The 21197-nt window shown below is 42.9% G+C and overlaps 1 protein-coding gene across 3 annotated transcripts in view; it reads left to right on the forward strand.

Annotated features, from left to right (window-relative positions):
* The window catches only part of EGFR (epidermal growth factor receptor), a 168608-nt gene that overhangs the window by 109379 nt on the left and 38032 nt on the right, over window positions 1-21197 (forward strand). For all 3 annotated transcript variants that reach the window (XM_057431407.1, XM_057431406.1, XM_057431408.1), the window contains exons 2-5: window positions 14294-14445; window positions 16067-16253; window positions 16565-16699; window positions 18420-18488. In XM_057431407.1, coding sequence (XP_057287390.1) covers window positions 14294-14445; window positions 16067-16253; window positions 16565-16699; window positions 18420-18488 — 543 coding nt within the window. The remainder of the gene's footprint in view (window positions 1-14293; window positions 14446-16066; window positions 16254-16564; window positions 16700-18419; window positions 18489-21197) is intronic.

The raw sequence follows: 21197 nt of genomic DNA on the forward strand, positions 1-21197 counted from the left end.
ATTAAGAGATGGCCTTCCAATTCTGTGGTATAGGATTTAATTACTTACAGGCAAGTTTGGATCTAAAAAAGAGCTTGAAACCAAAAAGAATGGAGTAAGGCTTTAAGGCAGAAGTTTCAAAAGCAGCAGTATTGCCATCAGAGCTTCAGCAACATGATCTTCACACGGTCATTGATCTAGGCCAGCACAGATTTTCCACCTTACGAGTTTTGTATTCTTGAAGTGTAAAATGTATTTTACTTTGCTGATGGAAAGCCAGATTTTGAAATAAACTCAACTAAATGGGAAAAGAAGAGCAGACAGTTTTGCATGCTTGAAGACCCATGTTATTAGGTGCAGGTAAGAATGCGTTTGCTATTTATGAGCACCCGCACAGTTCTGGGTAGGATTATTTCCTCCCAAGAACACAGGCTTAATCCTGAGGTCTCAGAAAGCCACTATTTTGCTGCGTCCAGTGTCCTGCAGGACATCATGCCAAGTGTGGTTGAAAGTTGCGGGACTCCTCCTTGGAACCATCAGCTCTAATGTGCAGGGAGAAAATCTACACCCTAAAAACTCCATTGGAGTTACTATTGGACCTACATTTTTCTTTTCTGCATTGTGTTAGTAGCGCATTATCCACAGTAGATGCATGCTGACAAACCTTTTTCTTGCAAGGATGAACTGTTTTGCCATTTATTGGGAGAGTTCAGCAGAGTATGGCAGAAACTTTCCGTAGACCGTTTTGAGACTTTTAATGGAAACTTATTTTGGCAAAGCTCTGAAAGCACTCAATAATTTTCTTTATGAGATCCGAGAGCTAAAACACAAACCCCTTTTATCAGGGGCTGCCTTGTAAAAGCAAACCTGGTGACAGCAGAGACATCCCATAGCTGCATTACGTATTCAGATCACAAGCTCAATTTTCTCATGGGTTTTCTCCACTCCTGTAACAGAACCTTTTGGGAGCTTGTAAGCTGAGTGAGGATGTAATGCATCTACCAGCAGCTGGTTCCTGTCCCTTCTAAGCCCATCTTTCTTCTTTTCTCTTTTACTGCTGTTATTTTTAAGACTGTGTTGTGCTCAGCTGCTTCGAGGTACTACAGCCCAGTACAACTAAGGTAATTCATTTTGGAGTGAGACAAGCTTTTGAAATTGCCTCATGCAGCACTCATACCAACACAATAATTTGGTGTTTGGGGGTGAATTTGTGCTTCTGTTCATTCAGAATGATCCTTCACAGGGGAATAGTAGGTTTGGAAACCCACTAGGAGTATCTCAGTGGCAGACCTTCCATCCTTGTCTGAGCAGTACAAATCCATCTTAAAGAGGGGATTTTCAAAAGCCAGAGCTAGTAGCCACCTCCCACTGGTGTGCTGTATAATTTGCATGCTGAAATCCTATTCCTGCTTTGGAAGATCTCCACCTAAATGCTTTGGTATTGAGGTTTTGTAATACAGACCTTAATTTCTGGTTTGGGGAAGAGGATTGTTCTGCTTTATTTTTCGGAGACTGGCCACACAATCCAATGTATGCAAAGTCTCACATTCAACACTGCAAAATTTATTTCCTAGCCCATGGAATAAACAGCTTGGTTTGTTCAAGATGAGTATTTGTTGCCAAGTTTTGGGGGGGTGAAGATGAAGGCAACACAAAGCTGCTTTGTTCTGCAGAGCGGGTAGCATTTCATCACTTGCAGCTAGGTGATTTACTGGGCTCAGGAGAGCTGCTGCAGCTCCTCCATGAAGAGACTGATAGCAATGGAAGACTGGGAATGCATCAAAGGCAGCCAAACAGACCCAAGGCTTTAAAAACTTGCTAGGTGCCATTTTGCCCAGATAAGGTGGCTCTGGTTTGCGTAAGCCTTATCAGAAGATACTTAACGGAGGGAGCAGCTTCGCAATGGGGTGGGAGGGTTGGGGATGTGATGTGGGTAATTGCTCAGAAGGCGACTGTTTTGCAGTTGTGGAAACTTGCTGGGGTGCAGCGGCCACAGCCAGATCCGAAGTTAATGTCATTTTGTGGAAAGCTAAGTGTGATTGTTTCATGTATTTATTTTTTTAACAGAGGTTCCTAAGTGCCTGCCTTGCATCATTTTTTTTCTTTGATATTTTTAATACTCACTAAAAGTCCCTGAAAGCGTAAAGATTCAAGTGTGCAGATCCTTAGAGCAGTTGGAGCTCAAATCATAGAATCATAGAATTGTTAGGGTTGGAAAGGACCTTAAGATCATCTAGTTCCAACTAGTATCTTGTGGGCTTGCTATGCCACCAGTTCTTTCTTCCTTTGAATTTCCATGTAAGAAGCGGTCTAGGGAAAAATGTGGTGTGCCAGAAGTATGCCAGGATGTGATTTACATTCTGCTAAAGAAACTTCTCACAACAAAAAGATGGAAGGCAAGGTAATGCCAGGGACACAAAGTGTGATGGGATTCTTAGGAAGGTGTAGTTGTATTTTGGATGGATCGTAGCAGTGTTTGCATGATAAGCATTTCCCACAGCAGTAATCCTGGTGCTGGAGCTAACACTGGGGTTTTCCTGGCCCTGTTTCCCTTAAATTTCTTATAGAAAACAAGAAAATCCTACCTATTACTCTGTGAAGGACAACACTAAGAGCTGTTCTGCGTGTGGCTGGCACAGCATCGATGCACGCAGGGGAAGGGTGGGTGTGCAGCAGGACTTGCACACCCACTCTTACCCTCCCATTGCCCCTAAGTAGGCAATCACTTCGCTGCCCAGGGACCCAAACTTGGGTACAGCAGTGAGTTTCCAGAATGCTGAAATGTTGCAAAAGGCAAAAGTCGATTATTTCTAGCCAGAGAGTGGGGGAAAACCCCAAACCCAGTGTATTACAAAAAATAAAAACCACCATCCACCAAAATAAGTACTTGAGTGCAATCTGTGCAGAAGAAATATTGTGGGGACAGAGGAGCAGATGGGAACAGGAGTGAATGAGATCAGTTTTACAGTCAAGCTTTCATGTCTCTACATGCATCTTGCTGCACAAGTAAAATGTTCCTTTTTTTTTCCCTCTCAAGACTTCTTTGGCAAAGATAAGCACAATCCAAATGACTGCTGCCGATAACATTTTTCCATTCTGTGCTAGAGCTTAGGTTGTAGCTAATTCACCAGCTTTTTACGTAGGATGAAACTTTTATTCCCCCCTTTGCTGACCTGATGGAGCAGTTTCTTTCATGAGATTTTTTCTCCAGGGAGTGGAATGCGTTAAAACAGGTTTGTGGCGTTTGTGTAAGAGTAGATTTTTCTTTTAATCCTTATTTGCATGTCTTCTGCATTTTCCTATTTGCATATAGTGGGGGGTTTTGTGCTTGAGAAAGCTGCCCGGCGTTTTGCTTGCCTCGTTGCTTAGAACAGGTCGATGAAGAAGACAAAACCAGTATTGCCCCTCAAACTTTGGGGCCAAAGGAGTTGCAGAATCAAATTCAGCAGCTGCAGTTATCTTCATAGTAATTTTAAACCACTCACAACTGAACAGTCACAAATCACGAGTGTATAGGAAATTGTAATTTAACTTGAAAAGACTGTTACAGAATGATGCATTGGCTTTGACAAGGCTGTATTTTCATAATTTACAGGAAAGAAAATAATTTCATTTTGTTAATATGGGTTTTTTTTGATTAGTGTTTTCAAAGACGAGCGATAAATAAGGGGTCCTTAAAAGTCTGCCAAAGGAACAGTTGCTTTACAGACTTTTGTGCAGCCCATTGCATGTGTGGGCCTCAAATACTTTACACAGAAGCAGGAATGTTTCTTTTAACTGGAGAAAATGCAGCAAGAGGAAGTGGAAAGGTTGTTTTGGCAAGGTCAGAGAGAAATAAAACCTGTGCATGGGCCCTATTCTGTAGCCAGTCAAAACAAAAGACAAACCCCACCATCTCATTTTCTGGGACCTGTGTGAATGGGTGTTGTGAAGATACAGGTCTGAGAGCGTTAGCAGAGGTTTATCCGGTATAACGTGGTATTGCTGCAGCTCAGATTGCAGTATTTGTAGGCTCAGTACTAAGCCATGGAGCAGTTGCTTTGTTGAAGAGAGTGCAAGAGCATGAGGAAGGCTGCCTGCCTTCCAGTTCACATTGCATGGCGGAGTTTAACCGTGCAAAACAAGAGATGGAGGGAACATTTTCAGTTTGAGCAGCATGTAAGGTACCATAATTGTGCATTTCAGGTACCTTTGAAAATGTTCAAACTTGTTTATATTTCTTCACAGAACTAAACCCTGGCATTAAATGTGGCTGAGATTCCCTATTGCTAAGTAAGACCAACTCTCAAATCAGTCCACTTGCTGTAACTTGCAACATTTATAGTACCAACAACTAAATTCAACATTTTTTCTTCCCAGACTTTTGAAGATAAATTGGTCTCCATCTTCAAAACTTACCCAGGTGCTGTTAAATCACTTTGTGGCTTTTTAGTTGTGCTTTCAAAACGTAATTGCAGTTCTCCTCCTTCCAGAAAAAAGGGTGGTAGAAAGGCTATTTACTTCATTTATTGAATTTCACACAGTTAAATTAAGTGAAATAAGAGCTTAATTCAGATCCCATTGGTTTCAGTAGCAGTCTTTCCACTGAGCTTTAGTCAAGGCTTAAATAAAGATCTGAAGGTGATCCAGAGCTCATTTACATTTAATATGCTCTTCAGCTATTCCTTTTAATCTTAAATATTATTGGAGGCTTTTCAAACCCAGCAGCGTGTATTAACTTGCTTTCTTGTCAACATGTGCAAATATCCGAATTTCGGCTGGAAGCCCTCGTGTAAGTGTTAACCTTAGCGTTCATTCCCATGAATGTGTAGTAGCTGGAGACAAGCTTTTAAAGCTTTTTATCGGCTTTTTACTTACTTTGTAGTTAGTTTTAGTCAACGGGGCGTTTGCTACATTAGTACAGATAACTTAACAGTACCTTTATTGTTTGAAGCAGCAAATGCTGTTTATCTTGGTCCTGTCTGCAGTTTTTATCTTGTTTTAGCCTCACTTGAGAAGGCTATCTCATTCCTAAGAGACAAGATGTCTCCTGGGGAATTTTGGGGCCTTTCTTTCTGCTGCTTTCCAAGTTGAATCCACAGGAGGCTGGAACTCGCTGCAGTTCCTTGCTTTGGAGGAAGCATTGTGCAGTGATGCAACAACCCAGGCCCAGAGGCACGATGCAGGATTCACTGTGGTTGGTGGCAGCAGTTGCTGTGACTTCAGAACAGCACACAGAAGTAGATGGGGTTATTGTGGTTCAAGGCAGTGAACAAAACTTGCATGGTTGCTGTTGTGTTTTCAGCAGCTCTCCGTATATATTACAGTCTCTAGAGAAGTCAGTCAAGTTATCTAGTAGAGCTACATATGCATGTGTGTATATATATAGGTAAAAACCAGAAATGTGTTGAATTTGTAATAGCAAGCTTTTAGTCTTCTACTTGGAATCAGATGTAAGTGGTTTCCCCTTTTTGAGTCAATGTGTGAGCACTCACGTAGAATTTACACCTCAAGGGATTCATAAGTGCATGTATGAGCACCACAGCATATTTCAACATAAGACTTCATTTAATATAAATAAAGAAAAACATGTGATTTCTTTTCATTGGCAGGCACAAATGAAAATACGCAAGTGCAGTGTCTTAAGAAATCCCACGTGGCAAAGTGTTCACAGCATAGTTTAATGCCTCTAAATCTCATTTCTCAAATTAACTAATTTTGAAACGATTTGAAATAATTGAGCGCTGATGTAACTAGAAACTGGTCCCACATTTTCATGGGCACACATCTTCAGTTTCTTTTTATTGTGCTATGAAATCCTGCTGCTCTGTAGATGTTGCCAGAAGAAACAACAATGAAGAATGTGATTTTTTTAGACCACAGAGCACAGGTTTACGTACCCGTTGTCATCCACTTGTTTTCCCAAATATCCCGGTGTAGATCTTGAGATGCCACACGTCTCGCCAAATACAAGGCTTGGTGAGCCATGCCTGCTGTTGGAGGCCTCTCACCCGCTTGCTGCTGTGCTCTGCACAGGCTTTTTATGCCACTTGCAGTGACACAGTAATTCAAAATTCACCCTGGATGGCAAGAACCATTGCGTTTCTCTGAGCCATTTCCCAGGGCCTGAACCTCCACATGGATGGGGCTGCATGAAGACTCTTCTTCTGCTCCAGAGCTCTGCCTGGCAGATGCATATGGTTGTTTTTGTGATGGGTGTAGTAGCTATGCTGGTGCGTGAAGCTGAAGGGTAGGGGCACTGCAGCCATGGACTCTTAGCCAGAGGCTGTGATACGTAGTAGGCCCATCCTTGGGGAAACTGGGGTATGGATTCTGCTGGTATTGATACCAGGGTCTTTTACTCCTTTCATGGACAACCTTTCGGGGTTGTCTTCCACAGTACAAGACAGACTTACTTTGGTCAGTATACGGCTTTCACACAGCACAAAGATCACTGTCCTGAAGCACATGTGTGGGCAGTGCTTTCTCTTAGAGGACCCAGCGTACGTGGGATGGCAGTACTTCCATCCCATGTTACAAATACACCACCGTCTCTGCCTTTCCACCATCCCCAGTTTCCTCCACAGCAGTTTCCAAAGTCTCTTTCCTTTCAGTAGGCCAGTTACAGACTTCATATAACACAGTCAGTGCAGACGGAGTTGTTCAAAAGATGCTTAAAAAGGAGGAAGGTGCCTGGGTAGTTTTATGTGCAAAATTTATTAAGTGGTGTGTATAAAATATATCAACTGTTGGTTATCATTTGTATATATATGTGTGCATATATTTGCATAGCAGTCAATGCATGTGAAGTTTCCTTATGCTTGTGCTTTCCTTACTAATAAATCATAGGAACAGCTCATTATTTGAGTTCATTGGTGGTTGTGCTTGTGATAGGACTGGCCATTAACCTTAAGCAACAGCTCAAAAGAGAAAGCCTGACACAAGCTCTTGGTTTCCTTTTTGGCAGCCTCCCCAAAGGGTGCCAGCAGCAGCACCCCATCTGCTGGTGTGGACATCTTGGGGGGCTTGACTTTCCAGCCATCACTTTCAATAAATAACCAGATGATCTTTAAGGTCCCTTCCAACCCAAACCATTCTATGATTCTATGGGCTGAAATGCAGCTTGGAGAAGATTTGAAGCATGACTGGACCATCCTGGTGCTGTTGGGAGTGGGAGCTGTGCTCGGCAGCACCCGCTTTGCTGGGAGAGGGGGGCCCTCTAGTGCAGAGGCCACTGCTTTTGGGCATGCCTGGGCACTGACAGTGATTAATGCCAGCTCCTGCTCAGCATTTTCCTGCTGATGCACCCAACTGCTGTGGTTTCCTATTGCATCAAGCGACGCACTGGTCACTTCTTATTATCCTCAAGTCCCTTTCAGGGCAACTGCATCCCAGCACCCCATTTTCTGTCTAGTATGTGTTCTGCAGTCTTTGATGTAAGGCATTGCCTTTGGCCATAGTTCAGATAATGTTGTTCAGGGGGCATTTTTTCCTAAGCGATACAAACCAGCCTGTGCAGGTCATCTGTCCCTCTTGGTTGTTTAGAACCCTGGCAGTGTTTGTCACTTGCAGGCATTCTCAGCAGTGATATGATGTGTTCCTGCAGACCACTGACAAAGCCATGTGAAGGAAACTGATCTAAACCCGGGTTATCTTTCAGTACCTGGTAGAAACATCCCCTCCAAAGTTTCCCATCTGTTATTCAACTTTGGAAATCGACCCTTTCCCAAGCTGTAGAAAATAGCAAGGTACCAATTCCCATTTCTTTGAAATTCTGCTGGTATATACAGAAAATATCTGCACCCCTCCCATAGTTGTATCCTAAGGCATTCAGAGGGGAAAGCTCAAACTCTAGGCTAGCCCACCGTGTTCTTGTACTTGCCCCAAATTTACATCAGCATCAGCAAGAGAAGGATTTAATCCTCCATCCAGTTTTGTTGAAGCCAGTGCGAAGACTGATTTCAGCACATCCTGGTCTGGCCTTAATCTGGAGGATTAATAAAGATATAGACTGAATTAAATAATGACAACAGAATTAAAATAGAAATATTACCAAATGATATTTGGGACGGGAAAAAAAAGGACCCTGTGGAATTAATAAGTCTGAATCCCTTATCAGAAATGCTCTGACTTTTGAGAGGTCTTCATTCAGGGGCAGGTTGGTTTGTGTATGATTATTATTCTTTCAGGCAAAAGCAATAACCAGCAATCAGGCCATCTAACTCACACTGCCTCCATCGCTTGCGATTCAGGATGTGACTTTTTCAATCAGGGGACTCCACTCCTAACTGGAGCAAGAAAAACTTAAAATTAGATTTATCTGGAAAAGTTGCTTTTGACAAATAAATAGAAATAAGAAACCATCTGCAAAAAGCTTTTCCTTAAGGCATATTCTTTCTCTCCACTATGGCACTAGTTTTGGGTTATTTTTGCAGTTACAGTTTCCATCTAAGTATTTTTAAGAGGTCTGTCTTTGTTTTGTTCCTAGTGTGTTTGAAAGTTGGGGTTGACCTCAGTAAGTGCATTACTCTAAGCCACACTAAGTTTGAGCAGGGACTTAATACAGCCACACAAGGCTGTTTTTCAGTGTTTTGAATTACAATGTGTGCAAAAATTATCATCTGTGGCAGCATTTCCAGTGGCCAAATGCTGCTGTCATTAAGCTGAAACTGAGCTACGTAGGCGTTGGATGCATTTGCAACCCTTGTTCTCAAGGGAGAACATCTGCCTGCAACTGCGCACTGTTTGTACTCCTCACCTGTTTTCTAGCTTTTCCTTTCCTTTTCGGAACTTCCCACAACACATCACAGCAGATTTGGTTTTCTCTTTGTGTCACATGCGCTTTCCTCCCTCCTCAAATTCTTACCCAGTCTGTAAAACACGCTCAACCCAGTAATACCGACGTTTCTCCATCACATCTCTGTTGGGGAACTGGTGAATAGAAGTTTCTATTTAAATGGTTAATCACATGTCATAACATGAAGTCAGTTTCTTTATCCAGTCTCTGACATTTCCTACCCTGTTTTCATTAAGGAAAGCATTGCATGGTTTTTTCTTTTTCTATCAGAAATGAAGCTAATCATGATGACAAACATCCTGTCTGCTCTAATACCTCCTTGTAAGCTTAAGTGACATTATCTTGACCAGTACTAACTGCACTTTCCTGGTTTCCACAGTCAGTTATGTGGACCTGTTCAATAGCTATAAGGGAATGCTTTGAGGTCAGCTAAAAATACATACCTGATATAGTGGACCTGCCCTTACAGCTGTTGTACGGATTTGTACTGGAATGACATGAGGATCTTCATTTAATCTCTGAGGCCCCATTAGGTGAGGGTCAGTGTTTCCCCTTGCAATGGGGGAAACAGTTCTTCTCCTAGGGAGGAGTGTGGAGGTGCAGGGCATGGCCAGGATCCCCCATGTGTTGTGCAGGGCTGACGCAGGGGGTACAGGGGGCAAGGTTTTGGGATGACATGATTGCCCATACAGACCCATGTTGAGCAGTATTTCTTACAAAATGATTCCAGTTTGTTTGAAAGTGGTTTTGTTCCCCATGCTCTCATCAAGATGAATTGATTGTGGGCAGCACTGATGGTAGGACACAGACCACTATCTGCCCTGGCCTTTAGAGGCAGGTTTGTATCTGGACCAAGTGCCTGGGAAGGTACTGCTCTTTCATGAAATGCCTAAAACCAAAATGAAAGTTGAAATTGCTGCCAATGAGAGAGAAGAGAGGAATATTTCTAAATGTGCTGGCGGATTAAACAAATCTCTCTTGTCTGCAGGTTTTGTGTTATTGTCCACAATGGCTGGAAAACACGTAGGAAAAGTATATACATTTATTACGTCAGGGCGTATAGAGTTATAAGTGATATATGAAGCATGGAAATGGACTTGCATGGCTCTGAAATTGCGTTTCCAAGTTATTATTTGGATGTGTCTGTCAGAGCTGCAGGGAGACTAATGCAGGCTAAGCATGGGTGGAAACAGCTGATGATCTGGGGATTGGTGATAACTTGGTTTCAAAGCATTCTCCGGGTTTTTTCCCAAGTCTGGGACAAATATGCGTGACAGGATTGAGACCACAGTAATCAGAGATCTTCTGGGGAAAGGATGAAAACAGATTTCACTTGTATCAGGGCAATTGCTGCAGGGACCACTTTGTTTAATCTGAGCTTGTATGTATTTGGGAGAATATAGTCGCTTAGTGTTACATCTGGATGAATGTTTTCTGTCTCCCTACAATCACTTGTGGAAAATGCCACTTAGGAAATGCTTTGGTTTCATTCTTCTTCTTCGGGCTGCACAAGAAAAAAGAGGCCAAGGAGCAGAGGGTTGCAGAGGGTCAGCCCATTTGCATCGCCTAGAAATACTCCTCTAAGGCCACATTTAAGGCAGAGAAGTGGAACAAGCACGTCTGTGGACAGAGAGGATTTTAGTATCCAGGGCAGCCAGTCCTGCATTTTAAATAGGCACTAGAACTCAGGGAGTTTGCATCTCTCGGGATATAAAATCACAGACTCGTTTGGGTTGGGACCTCAAAGCTCATCTAGTTCCAGCCCAGATCTCAGCTTTTCTATTGGTCACAGACATTCTCACCCTGAATTTTCATCAGGAAACTTACCTGTTTTTTGCTCTCCTTTGTAGGTAAAATGTGCTGCATTCATGTGTAAGTGTCCACATGAAACAGATATTATGTGATCCGTACTACCCACAGCTCCCACTGGTACCATGCAAGCACCCATGCCCACCATTGACTCCTAATCTTGAATAGCACTGGCTTTGCTACACACTGAAACAAAATTACATAATGAATGCATGTGGCGTCAAAAACTGTCCTTTGGAGGACAAGTAGGTCAAGCTCAGTAGAGGTTAAGTCATAATATAATCCATCCACTCAAGCATGCACGTCCCACTTAAAACTCTGTGGAGCGAGGCGAGCACCTCATTGTGCTTTTGCCTCTGGCTAGGATGGCATTCACACTGTAATATACAGATAATTATAGTGTGTATCTTTTTCAGAACACAGTTTTCATAAGCAGAGAAATTGAGGAATGGTATTATTCATCAGATGCAAGCAGGCCATTTTCTTTTCTTTCCAAATGTTCTAATTGGAAATGTTTTCAGCACCTTTGCCTGAGTTCAGTAAATATTGCTGCAGGGGGTTAGCTTGTTTGGTTTGGGTTTTATTTGCTCAGCATATACTGATTATGACCCGAGTTCTCCTTTGGTAAACACTGCTGTGATGAAGTTCACTTTCTGGATGTACATAGATCTTTTTGCAGCGAACAAGGTTTTGGCCTTGTATCCCTCTGATCAAATAAAAAACTTTGTGCAGAGGGTTGTCCTATAGGGTGGTCTGACTGTTGGCCATATCCTGCTGGGGTCTTAACAGAAGCAACCCTCTTTTGCTTTCTGGATCTTAACTAAGATTCTGTCTACATGTACAGTTTGCTGCGTGGAGGATGTGATGAACCTGATGGAGGCGACAAGTGGTTTTGTATGTGACATACCTTTGCATGGTGCACACCTTTGGTAGAGAGCCATCAAAGTTCTCTCTATGCACAGAACAGGGGAAGAAAGTAGGTCCTGGAGGACCAACCTGAAGCCTCTTTGGACCTCATTATGTCTAGATTTCCTTCTGCAGATTCACAAGCTGGCAAGCTCTTTCTCTTGACTATGTATTTGCTCCTGCATCCTCACTGTCCTCAGAGCTGTTTCCAGTGCAGCGGTTCATGGGGTAGCATGGTGAACCAAATCAGCAAGTCTTCCTGAGCTAAAAATACCATCTATCCATTTATTTATTTATTGTACTGCATTATTTGTAGCTTGGATCAAGTCTTTGGCACGATTCACTGAGCAGTCACATGGAAAAGGGAGAGGGAGATGTGCAAGAGTAACCATGCCTTCAGCGTGCTGCATCAGCCTTGACCTAGTAAGCAGTGTCTGTGTTTCTCAAGACAGCTGACCCAAGTTCAGAGCTCTAATGATTCTCTGATCCCAAGGGAAGCACATTCAAATATGTGCCATTTCTCCTAGGACTTGTTGCAGTGAGTTGGGTTGTCCTGTTGCATGATCAGACCGGTGCCAAGCCATGTAGGGTCAATCATGGGCACGGGGTGACCGGGAGGATGCTGCGAGAGAAGGCTCCTCTTTCCCCACTTCCTTTGGTTCAGATGTGGTATAAACACTGAAGCTGTCACATAGAGCCTGTCTTGAGTACCAGAACAGATCTTTGCTGTTAACACTGAAGATGCAGCAACAGCATCAGGCCACTTGTAAACCCTGAAGACCATAACAGGCTGACTTACATGTCTTCGTTTCTGGGAGCACTCTAAACTCTACCTGCTCCTGCACTGTATTTGAGTGCGTTTCAAAATCACTGTTTCAGAGATCAGATCTGATATGCCTAAACTGAGCATCCAAGCTGAGGTTTTGAACCATCTGGGAATCTTTTATTACTATGGCTTTTTCCTTGGTTGAAGGATAACATAGCTTAAAATTCACGATGACCTCTGGGACAACTCTGACTTTTCTAGTCAGTTCAAAGCCTCTTCACCCTGTCCCCAACAACACCACGTTTCCCAGGGCAGACCAGCATATGACAATATATCTAACTTTCTACCTTCAACACGTGACCACCCCAGAGAATAAGACCCCTCCTGTGACTCTGACTAATAACTTGTGGCCCTCATACTTGAGGCAGGAGGGGGCAAGTGCAGATGTTAAGCACATGGGAACAGTTAAGTTTGAAACTGAAAATCTGCTTAGAAAGTTCTCCTGTTACAGAAGTTCAAGGCAATTGTAAAAAAGATCATTTCTACTCTTGAGGCTCATGTAGGAACAGCTTACATGGTGTCATCACAGCCCCTGTTAAAATGTCCCCATTTACTAATGGTTGCCACTGATCCCAAGCACCATAATGTTTATCTGAACGTATAATGAGAAATAACTGAGGAATGCGAGTGAATAGCCTTGCTTTAAACAATGATGAAGAGTATTTAATCTGTTATCACTGTAGCTCTTTAATGGTGGTGACTGTACTAGAAATAACACATGTTCAGTGAATGGTTTTGATGATTGATAAGGAAGTTTTTATCACTGCTTATTAAGTTATTTTCCCTACTAATAAAACATCAGTTGTTTGAATCTTCAACAGGTGTTGTCTTATGTTACTAGGTCCGACACTTGCTTCCAGCTTTATTTGCTTTACAGCACCCCACTCAGTGATGTTCCCATTTGTGACTGGTGCTTCTAGGAATTATGGCTTCACAAAAGTATAGTTTCATTTATTATTTTCTCCAAGTTAAAGGAATGCCATTCTTTCAGTGTGTTATGGAAAACCATGAACTTCAGGCTGGGGTCGCGTTACAGTGGCGATGAGGTAACAGCTTCCTTTTGCTCCCACAGAAGAGCAAAGCTGGGCTGAAGCTTTCCACCTGAAGGTGTTAAGTTTTTACCACATTGCCTTCTGTATTGTTCTCAGTTCCTCTGTGACAGCATGGCTTAGAGATGTTTTAATTTCAGCTGTGTAGGGATAACCCAGGGAATGACTGGATGAGTACAGAGTTTCTGGGGTTGTGTGTGGTGTTTTTTTCTTCAAAGCATTTGCATTTTGTGCTCTCATTGCAATTGAATGCAGCAGTGATAACTTCTGTCAGTTCCTTTAGGTTTGCTAAAGCAGAGTAATAGAATTTTTCCATCCCTCCAATATACATGTTTGTAATCTTGGTGGTGCTCTATGTGGCGCTGCTTCCTTCCCCACCAGCAAAGCAGGCTTAGGTGGATTTGTGTGCCAAAGCTGAATATCTTTCTGAAATCTTTCTGAATCATACAGCAAGTATGTCAGAATGGCAAGAGATGTGTGAGCCATGGAGGTTCAGCTTGCTCTTAAAACCCGCTCTTGTAGCTTGAGGGTTCCTGCAGGAACCCCTGCTCACTTACAAAGAAACTCAATGCCCCTGAAAATACTGTGAGTCCTGGGGGAAATCGCCTTTGGTGATAGCTGGCAGCACACCACTTCCGTAAGTGTTTGAGGGCACTGTATCAATGGCCACTCCTCAGGAACTGAGTTATGTTTGTGACACAGAAAACTTAGTGCTGCTTATGTACAAAAACCATAAAACAGAAAGTGATGGAGGGTTATTCCAGCTCTTAATTCCAGTACATCCCTGTTCATGCGAGAGCTGTTGCCATTAGGGTCATGCAAGATAAAGTTCTTGTTTCTTATGGATCTTTAGTGATGCTTCACTTCCTGTGTTGCTTGTGGCCAACAAGTCTTAACCCTGCATTTATTCTTGTTTTTCTTCATGGAGCTTTTTCCTTTCCTCCACAGTTTGTCAAGGGACAAATAACAAGCTGACCCAACTGGGACATGTGGAAGATCATTTCACCAGCCTGCAGAGGATGTACAACAACTGCGAGGTGGTACTCAGCAACCTGGAGATTACATATGTGGAGCACAATCGTGACCTGTCTTTCCTGAAGGTTAGTGTTCTTGGCCAATATTGTCTTCCTGCTAAAGGAATATGACTGCATTTTTTTAAGTGTAAAGGATCAGCTACCTATAAAGTTATGTGGTGATCCAAAAACATAGCTCGCTAATGTCAGAGAAATTGCAGATCACAGTCTTGATACGCCTGTAGGCTGCAGGATATGCTCAGACTTAGTAAATCAGGTACGTTGAGAAATAGCTTTTCAAGCACTTGCCAGCCTGTTCTGGCTGCCATGCAGATGGTTTCTTCTTATTTACAGATACAATTACATCCTTAGCCATCACCTCACTTCTCAGAGGGCAAAAGGCTTTCTGGTGTTGTTGGGCAAAGCAAAGCACTAGTGAGTGGCAACCCACTGATGGCAGGTTTTGAGGTGTGGAGGCCCTTACCCTGCCCTCCGAGCTGTGACCATGGCAAGCTGACAGGAGAACAGGCAGGGGATGGATGCTAAAATGCATCCATGGCACGGGGAGGAGCACTCTCTGCCATGGGCATTTTCAGGTTCTCCACCAACAGAGACCAGGTAAGGGGTACAACTCTGCTCCCCACTGCCAGGCTGCCACCAGTGGCAATAACATCACACCTTCATATATATATATATGTATGTATATATATACATATTTTAAAGAAGACATTTTAAATGCTTTTTACCTAACTGGTTATTAGTTTAGGAGGTTTCCAAAGGAGGAAGCAGTAGAGGAAGAAGGTTTCTTGACATATTAAGTGTATGTCTAGTATCAAGAGCTCTTGTGTGGTAGCTCTTGTAGGAATAAACAGGTTAGTCCTCTGGACTGAGAGGAGTAATGTCTTTGTGTGAGCTTTTCTTCTTAGGAAACAAAGAAAGAGCAAAAACCATCTCATTATAGTAAAAAGCAAGAACATCAGAAAAGAGGTGGTTCAGACGTATGGGTTACAAATATGATGGTATTGCCATTTTTCTTTCCCAAGCACAACTTGACCATGGAGCTCAATGTTCCCAGGAACAAAATACGTCTCTTGAAAACTCACTGGTAGTCTTCATAGAATAGGAAAATATCCTGAGCGGTAGCTTGAGGGTTTTTCATTTATGCTGATGCTTGTAGGAGAAAGATATGCACATTTCACAATATAAGGCAGGAATTAACCTGCATCCAGGGACAGTGTGTCACTTGTCTCTATCCTATAACTATTTATTACTTAAGAGTGAGAAGGTACCTCATCTTCTCCTCTGCTGAGCATAGGAGGATCTGCAAGGGAAGGGACACAGTGTCAAAGCCTCAATCAGGTGGCATCTCTGTGCTGCCAATGGTTAAAGGCTGGACAGACACTGAGGGGAAGCATCACACTTGCCATACCACACATGCTTGCATCTGTTCTTCTGCACCCCTTAGGAAGCCCCTAGGACAGAACAGGGGTAAACTGGACCTTTGGAATGGCCCCCTGGTATTTGCTCAGTTTACGCCTGCTTAGACAGCAAAGTTTTCGTCATAGTCCCTTCTTGTTCTTATATTTATTTTTTAATGAGATTAAGTGATGTGTTGCTCCTTAAATTGAAAGATGAGAGCACGAAAATGACTGACAAGTGTAGAAAATGCTGTGGATTAAACACCTTGTTTCTTCTGTTGTCCTTTCAGACGATACAGGAGGTTGCAGGCTACGTGCTCATCGCGCTTAACATGGTGGATGTCATTCCCCTAGAAAACCTCCAGATCATCCGAGGAAATGTGCTCTATGACAACTCTTATGCCCTGGCAATTTTATCCAATTACCACATGAATAAAACCCAGGGACTCCGAGAGCTGCCGATGAAGCGGCTATCAGGTGAGGCAAGGGCTACAAGTGGAGGCACCTGTAAAGCAAACTTCAACTGTTAGGTTATTGGTGTCAAGAGCTGGTTGAAGATCTCCTCTCAAAGGCATGTGCCATTAGATCCTGCTTTAAAAACAAGAGTCCAGAACCCATCAGTCTGAGCCTGCTGTTAGTTGTACCATCAGGAGCACACATTGTCCTTTCCTGTCAGCATAGCGTGACTGAGGCAAACAACTATGTATTTTATTTCCCTTTCTCTAGATCAGAGATAGAAGACTGGGGCAGTTTGCTTCACTTACCATTTTTTTTTCATTCTGTGGCAGAAATTCTCAATGGAGGTGTTAAAATCAGCAACAACCCCAAGCTGTGCAACATGGACACTGTTCTCTGGAATGACATCATTGACACCAGCAAGAAGCCCCTCACGGTGCTTGAATTTGCAAGCAACCTGTCTTCTTGTGAGTATTAACTTACCAAAAGTGCTATGTGCTCCCCCATTTCAGAGGGAAGAACGAGCATCCCATCTTCCGTGCAGTGGGTTTCAGGTTCACCACCTCCTGCATGCAGAGCCTCTAAGCCCTGTTCCAAGGAAACATTTCTTCACCACTGACTTAGGATGTAATTTTTCATGGTGTTAGGTCATTACTCTCAATGAAGTTCTTGGGAAAGCTTCTGTTGGTTTCAGACAGGACTCTGCATATGTGTTCTTCAAAGACAGCTCAGACTAACGTGCACTCATTTGCTTTCCAGCCATCTTCTGATTACAATGTAAGGCTCTGGTCTAGAAAACCCATATGGGTGCCTTTGTGGAGTTACTATGGGACTTGAAGCCTTTTTCACAGCTAAGACCCATGTTGAGTGCCATAAAACTCAACATGTTTTGGTGTTTTGGGCTGCACGGATTATCCTTGCAAAATTAATGATAAACAGGCAGATAAATCTGATGCTTTAGCAGGGAGATGAATGTGTATTTAAAAGTTTGTGCAGCATACGCTTAGAGTGGGCTCAAGCTAATCCTTAAGAGTGCCTTACAAAATCCCCAGTCATTTCACAGAAAAGAGAGTTTATTTTCATTTCTGAACATTTAATTTCTGGCTCTATCCATTGGCAGGCAACCATATTTTCTTTATCTTCTTCCAATTGCATAATTGCCTGAGAGCTGATAGCCAGCTTTTGTGTTGACATATTTTTCTGCGCAGCCCTAGCGTAATCAAGGAGTTGTGAACTATACAAGTCAGCACAGGATTTTTGGCTCGAAACTTCACAGAAATGTTAACCTTTAACTTTTCAACTAAAAAAAAAAAGAAAAGAGTTCTTTGGTCCCACACCAAATCAATCAGCTCTTGGACAAGTATTGGCATTTGTTCAGCTATTTGATGGGAGATGGGGGGAAGGAGAATCGTGGTGTTTGGAGAAAGAATCACTGTAGTAGGAAATGCCTCTTAAATGTAGTGAATGCCAGATTAATCTTCTAAGACAGTCATTTATGGTTTTAATAATGATCCCATAATCTAAAATAAGTTGTTTCTCCGGGACTTTGCTGGTCATTAAAAGAAAGAAAAAGAGAGAAAAGAGCAAGGAGGGAGGGATGGGAAGGAGCTTGGCTATGAACCTCCAAGGTTAGGCAGGGTGTCTGTCCATCCTGCCACCTCTCTGTTGACTGCCTGTCTGCCACATAGTCTTATACCAAGGAGGTTTTTTGGCAGGCAAGTCAAATTTCTTTGTGGTTGGAGTAGTTGCAGTTGCCTGCAAATCCAGTTGGGTTTGTTTTCCTTTTAGAACCGCCTTCTTCAGTACCATTGATTTACACGTGGCCTGTAGTGAGCAGCTGGCACATGCCCAGCTGCAAGCCAGTGGTGACTTGCCATTGCATGCAAACTCCAGCAGAAGGGCCAGCCGGGCAGTAGCTGAGATTCCTGTTCCTGGGAAAAATATGCCTCTTTCGTAAGCTAGACTGGCTGGGTATTGTGCTCACTTGCTCAAAGGTGTGGAGAACTGCACGTAGGAAACCAGAGATGAACAAAGTATAAGGGTTTAAGGTCCAGCTCTCAAAATGTTTGAGCTTCCTCCCCTGATTTATCGAGAAGGAAAGCTCAACTCTTTGTTTTCTGTGACTCACGTGATGTTGTTGTTGTAGCGCGTGTTTATAGAAAGTAATAATCTGCTGTTGTGTTTTAGGTCCCAAATGCCATCCAAACTGCACAGAAGACCACTGCTGGGGCCCTGGCGAACAGAACTGCCAGACATGTAAGCCTGCAGATTAAGAAATACTCTGTGTGCTCTGACACACTGAAGTTCTATCTACTGAAAAACTGACTTGTCAAGTGCAAATTAGTGACGTGTTGAAACTTGTCCTTCTCTACATCCCACTATGCTGGGGCTCCTTGAAGCACACTGTGTATGGATGTGGCCTGCTTCCCGCTCTGCGGAAGCATAGTCATGGGGAGGATGGCTGTGGCCACTCTCACCAAGGAGCTTCATTTCTGGAAGGGAACCCTTGAGGTTGTTTGGCTTTGGTCTGGATATCCCTGCAGATGTGGTGCTCCTCCAGAGGCAAAAGACTATAGCTGTTCCCTGTACTGAAAGCTTTTGTCTGTCGCCCACAACTTTCTCCCATCTGCACTTGAGAACCTTTATTAAGTTATTTTACCATATGAGAGCACAGTAGCTGTGTGGTGAATTGTTTGCCTTCCTGATGTTTCTTGCAGAGCCATTCTGCAGGCCAGCTAGTGATACCTTGGATTAATTTTTACTATTAGAAGCAATAACACAACCTGATCTTTTTCTGGCTTTAATTCCTCTTTTTGGAATCCCTGTAGGTTTCTTTTGTAAACACAAAAGATGTCACCTTCATGTGGGTTATCACACTAGGTACTGTGCTCAGAGGACCTTTGGAAGGCTCTCAGAAAATGCATGGCCCTTCTAAATTTGTAAATGGAGCTGCTTGGCATTGTGAGATTGTTCAATTTGGCTGCCTGTGCTTTACTGTAAAATGTTGAAGTTAGGTGCTTGCTTGCCTACAGAAACCCTCATTTAGAAGTTCTTGATGTTTTGCAAGGCTTTATTTTTCCTAAAGTGAAGGTTGAGTTTAGAAGACCATTTCAGCTTGTTTCTCCACTCCATCATTTTCTTTTCTGTAATAAGTGAGGAAATACAGTTTCTGATTCTTTGTATTGTGTAAAGCTCAGTGGAAAGACTGCTGATGGCATAAGACAAATGAAATCAGCATCCTATCTTTGGTTTTCCATTGTAAATAATCACCTAAACCTAAGTTTCTTGCCTGCAAGTATCAGGCCAAATCTGTATGGCGTATAGAGCTTCAGGAAAAAGAAAAATACAGATTTTCTCTCTTCCTTTAGTGTATAAGCTTTAGGTTTTTTCAGTCATCCCTGCAGTTTGAGGTGGTCAGTGCACACACAAAGCCATACCAGGTTGGTCCCTGTAGTCGAGACCACACAGCTGTCCCAGGGGCTTGTGAAACCTCAGGTCTCAGCCGTGCAAGCTTACCGCGTTGACAAACCCTTGCTGGCTTCAGGATGATGACAAGGAGTTCATAAAGCAAAAACGTTTGCAGGCTCTGGCTCTCCTCTCCAGGCATTTGAGAGGCCGGCCAACTGGAAATGTTTCCCACATTTCCATATGTGGGAAAGTTTGGGGTCGTATGTATCTTTCTCCTTCCACAAACATGAGAAGTTCTGTATGAAATACAAATGTTTACCATGGTACGTGTTTCCAGCAGGAAGCTCTAGTCAATAGCTGTCAAAATGATGAGCTGTTTTACTCCCCTGCTGACGCCTATGAAAAAAATGAGATCAAAATGCCATTCGTGTAGAAAAATGTGCCTTTTATTGCCCTGTTTCTAGTTGAATAGAGGAGTTGCTATCAGAGAAGCTAATGCCTATTGTGGAAATAATCTGTTTCTTTGAAAATATAATACCTTGCTTACAGGCCTACAAGAAAAATGAGAATAAAGTTTGCATACAAAAGTGTGTAATGGAAAAAAAAATAGGATTTTTTTCTTTTTTTCTTTAAATCCCTGTTATATACCCCGTAGCAGGCTGTATTTTCCAATAGTTTTCTGTTAATTAACAACCATCTGCTTTGGACTTACACGAATTCCTGGTGATATTGTAGCCCATTTGTGCCAACTGTGAAGTTGGTATCAGTTACTGTAGTGCACAGCTGAAATGCTCAGGGTGCTGTAATGCAGCAGATTAGCCATCGGGTTTCTCTGATGTCTATTGCCAAGGTCTGTGGATCAGTAATTATAGAGAACAAACAATCCCATTTTGGGTCTCTGGTTCAAACACATTCTTTGATATTCAAATGGAGAATATTTCCTGATTCTCCACAAAATGTTGCAGGCAGTTTTTGCTTCCCTGAAAAAAAGCTGAACTGGGGCCAGTTCTTCCTCCGGGTTGCTGCGCCGGTGCAAACTCTGTGGGAGTTGAGTAATGAAGATAAAATTTGGCCAAGGAATTGCAGCCTAAACTAAACTAATACAACATGTGTATGAAATGGGTTTGCTGAGTAGGTGTCCCCTCTCTCTGCAATGCAGAAGTGCTTCTAGTGCACCGAAGGGATCCTAACCGCATGCCAACAATATACAGTTTCCTGTTATAGTAGAGAGTCCTGGCAGTACCCTTGTCATGTCATTTTTCCCAAAGCTAGCACTAATAATAGCAGATTTTCTGAACAAAATGGGTCAGATCCTGCTCTGTTGCCGAGCTGTGTGCTGCAGGGACTCTAAGGAGTTTTTCACGGTTTAAGGCATTGATGCCACAGGGACCTGGATGCTTTTTCTAAGCAGGACATGGTTTGCTGGCTGGGACCAAAGTGCTTAGCACCTCACAAGGGCCAAGATAATTACTGGTTGAACACAACCCCTTCTCATCACCACCCACACCAGGTCTCACCCCTCCCAAGCTTTGGCCTTAGATGAGGATAGAATATGCA

The sequence above is a fragment of the Pezoporus wallicus genome, unplaced genomic scaffold, assembly GCF_028554395.1.
Source record: "Pezoporus wallicus isolate ANWC-B61680 ecotype Strahan unplaced genomic scaffold, APGP_CSIRO_Pwel_v1 scaffold_11491, whole genome shotgun sequence".
NCBI lineage: Eukaryota > Metazoa > Chordata > Aves > Psittaciformes > Psittacidae > Pezoporus > Pezoporus wallicus.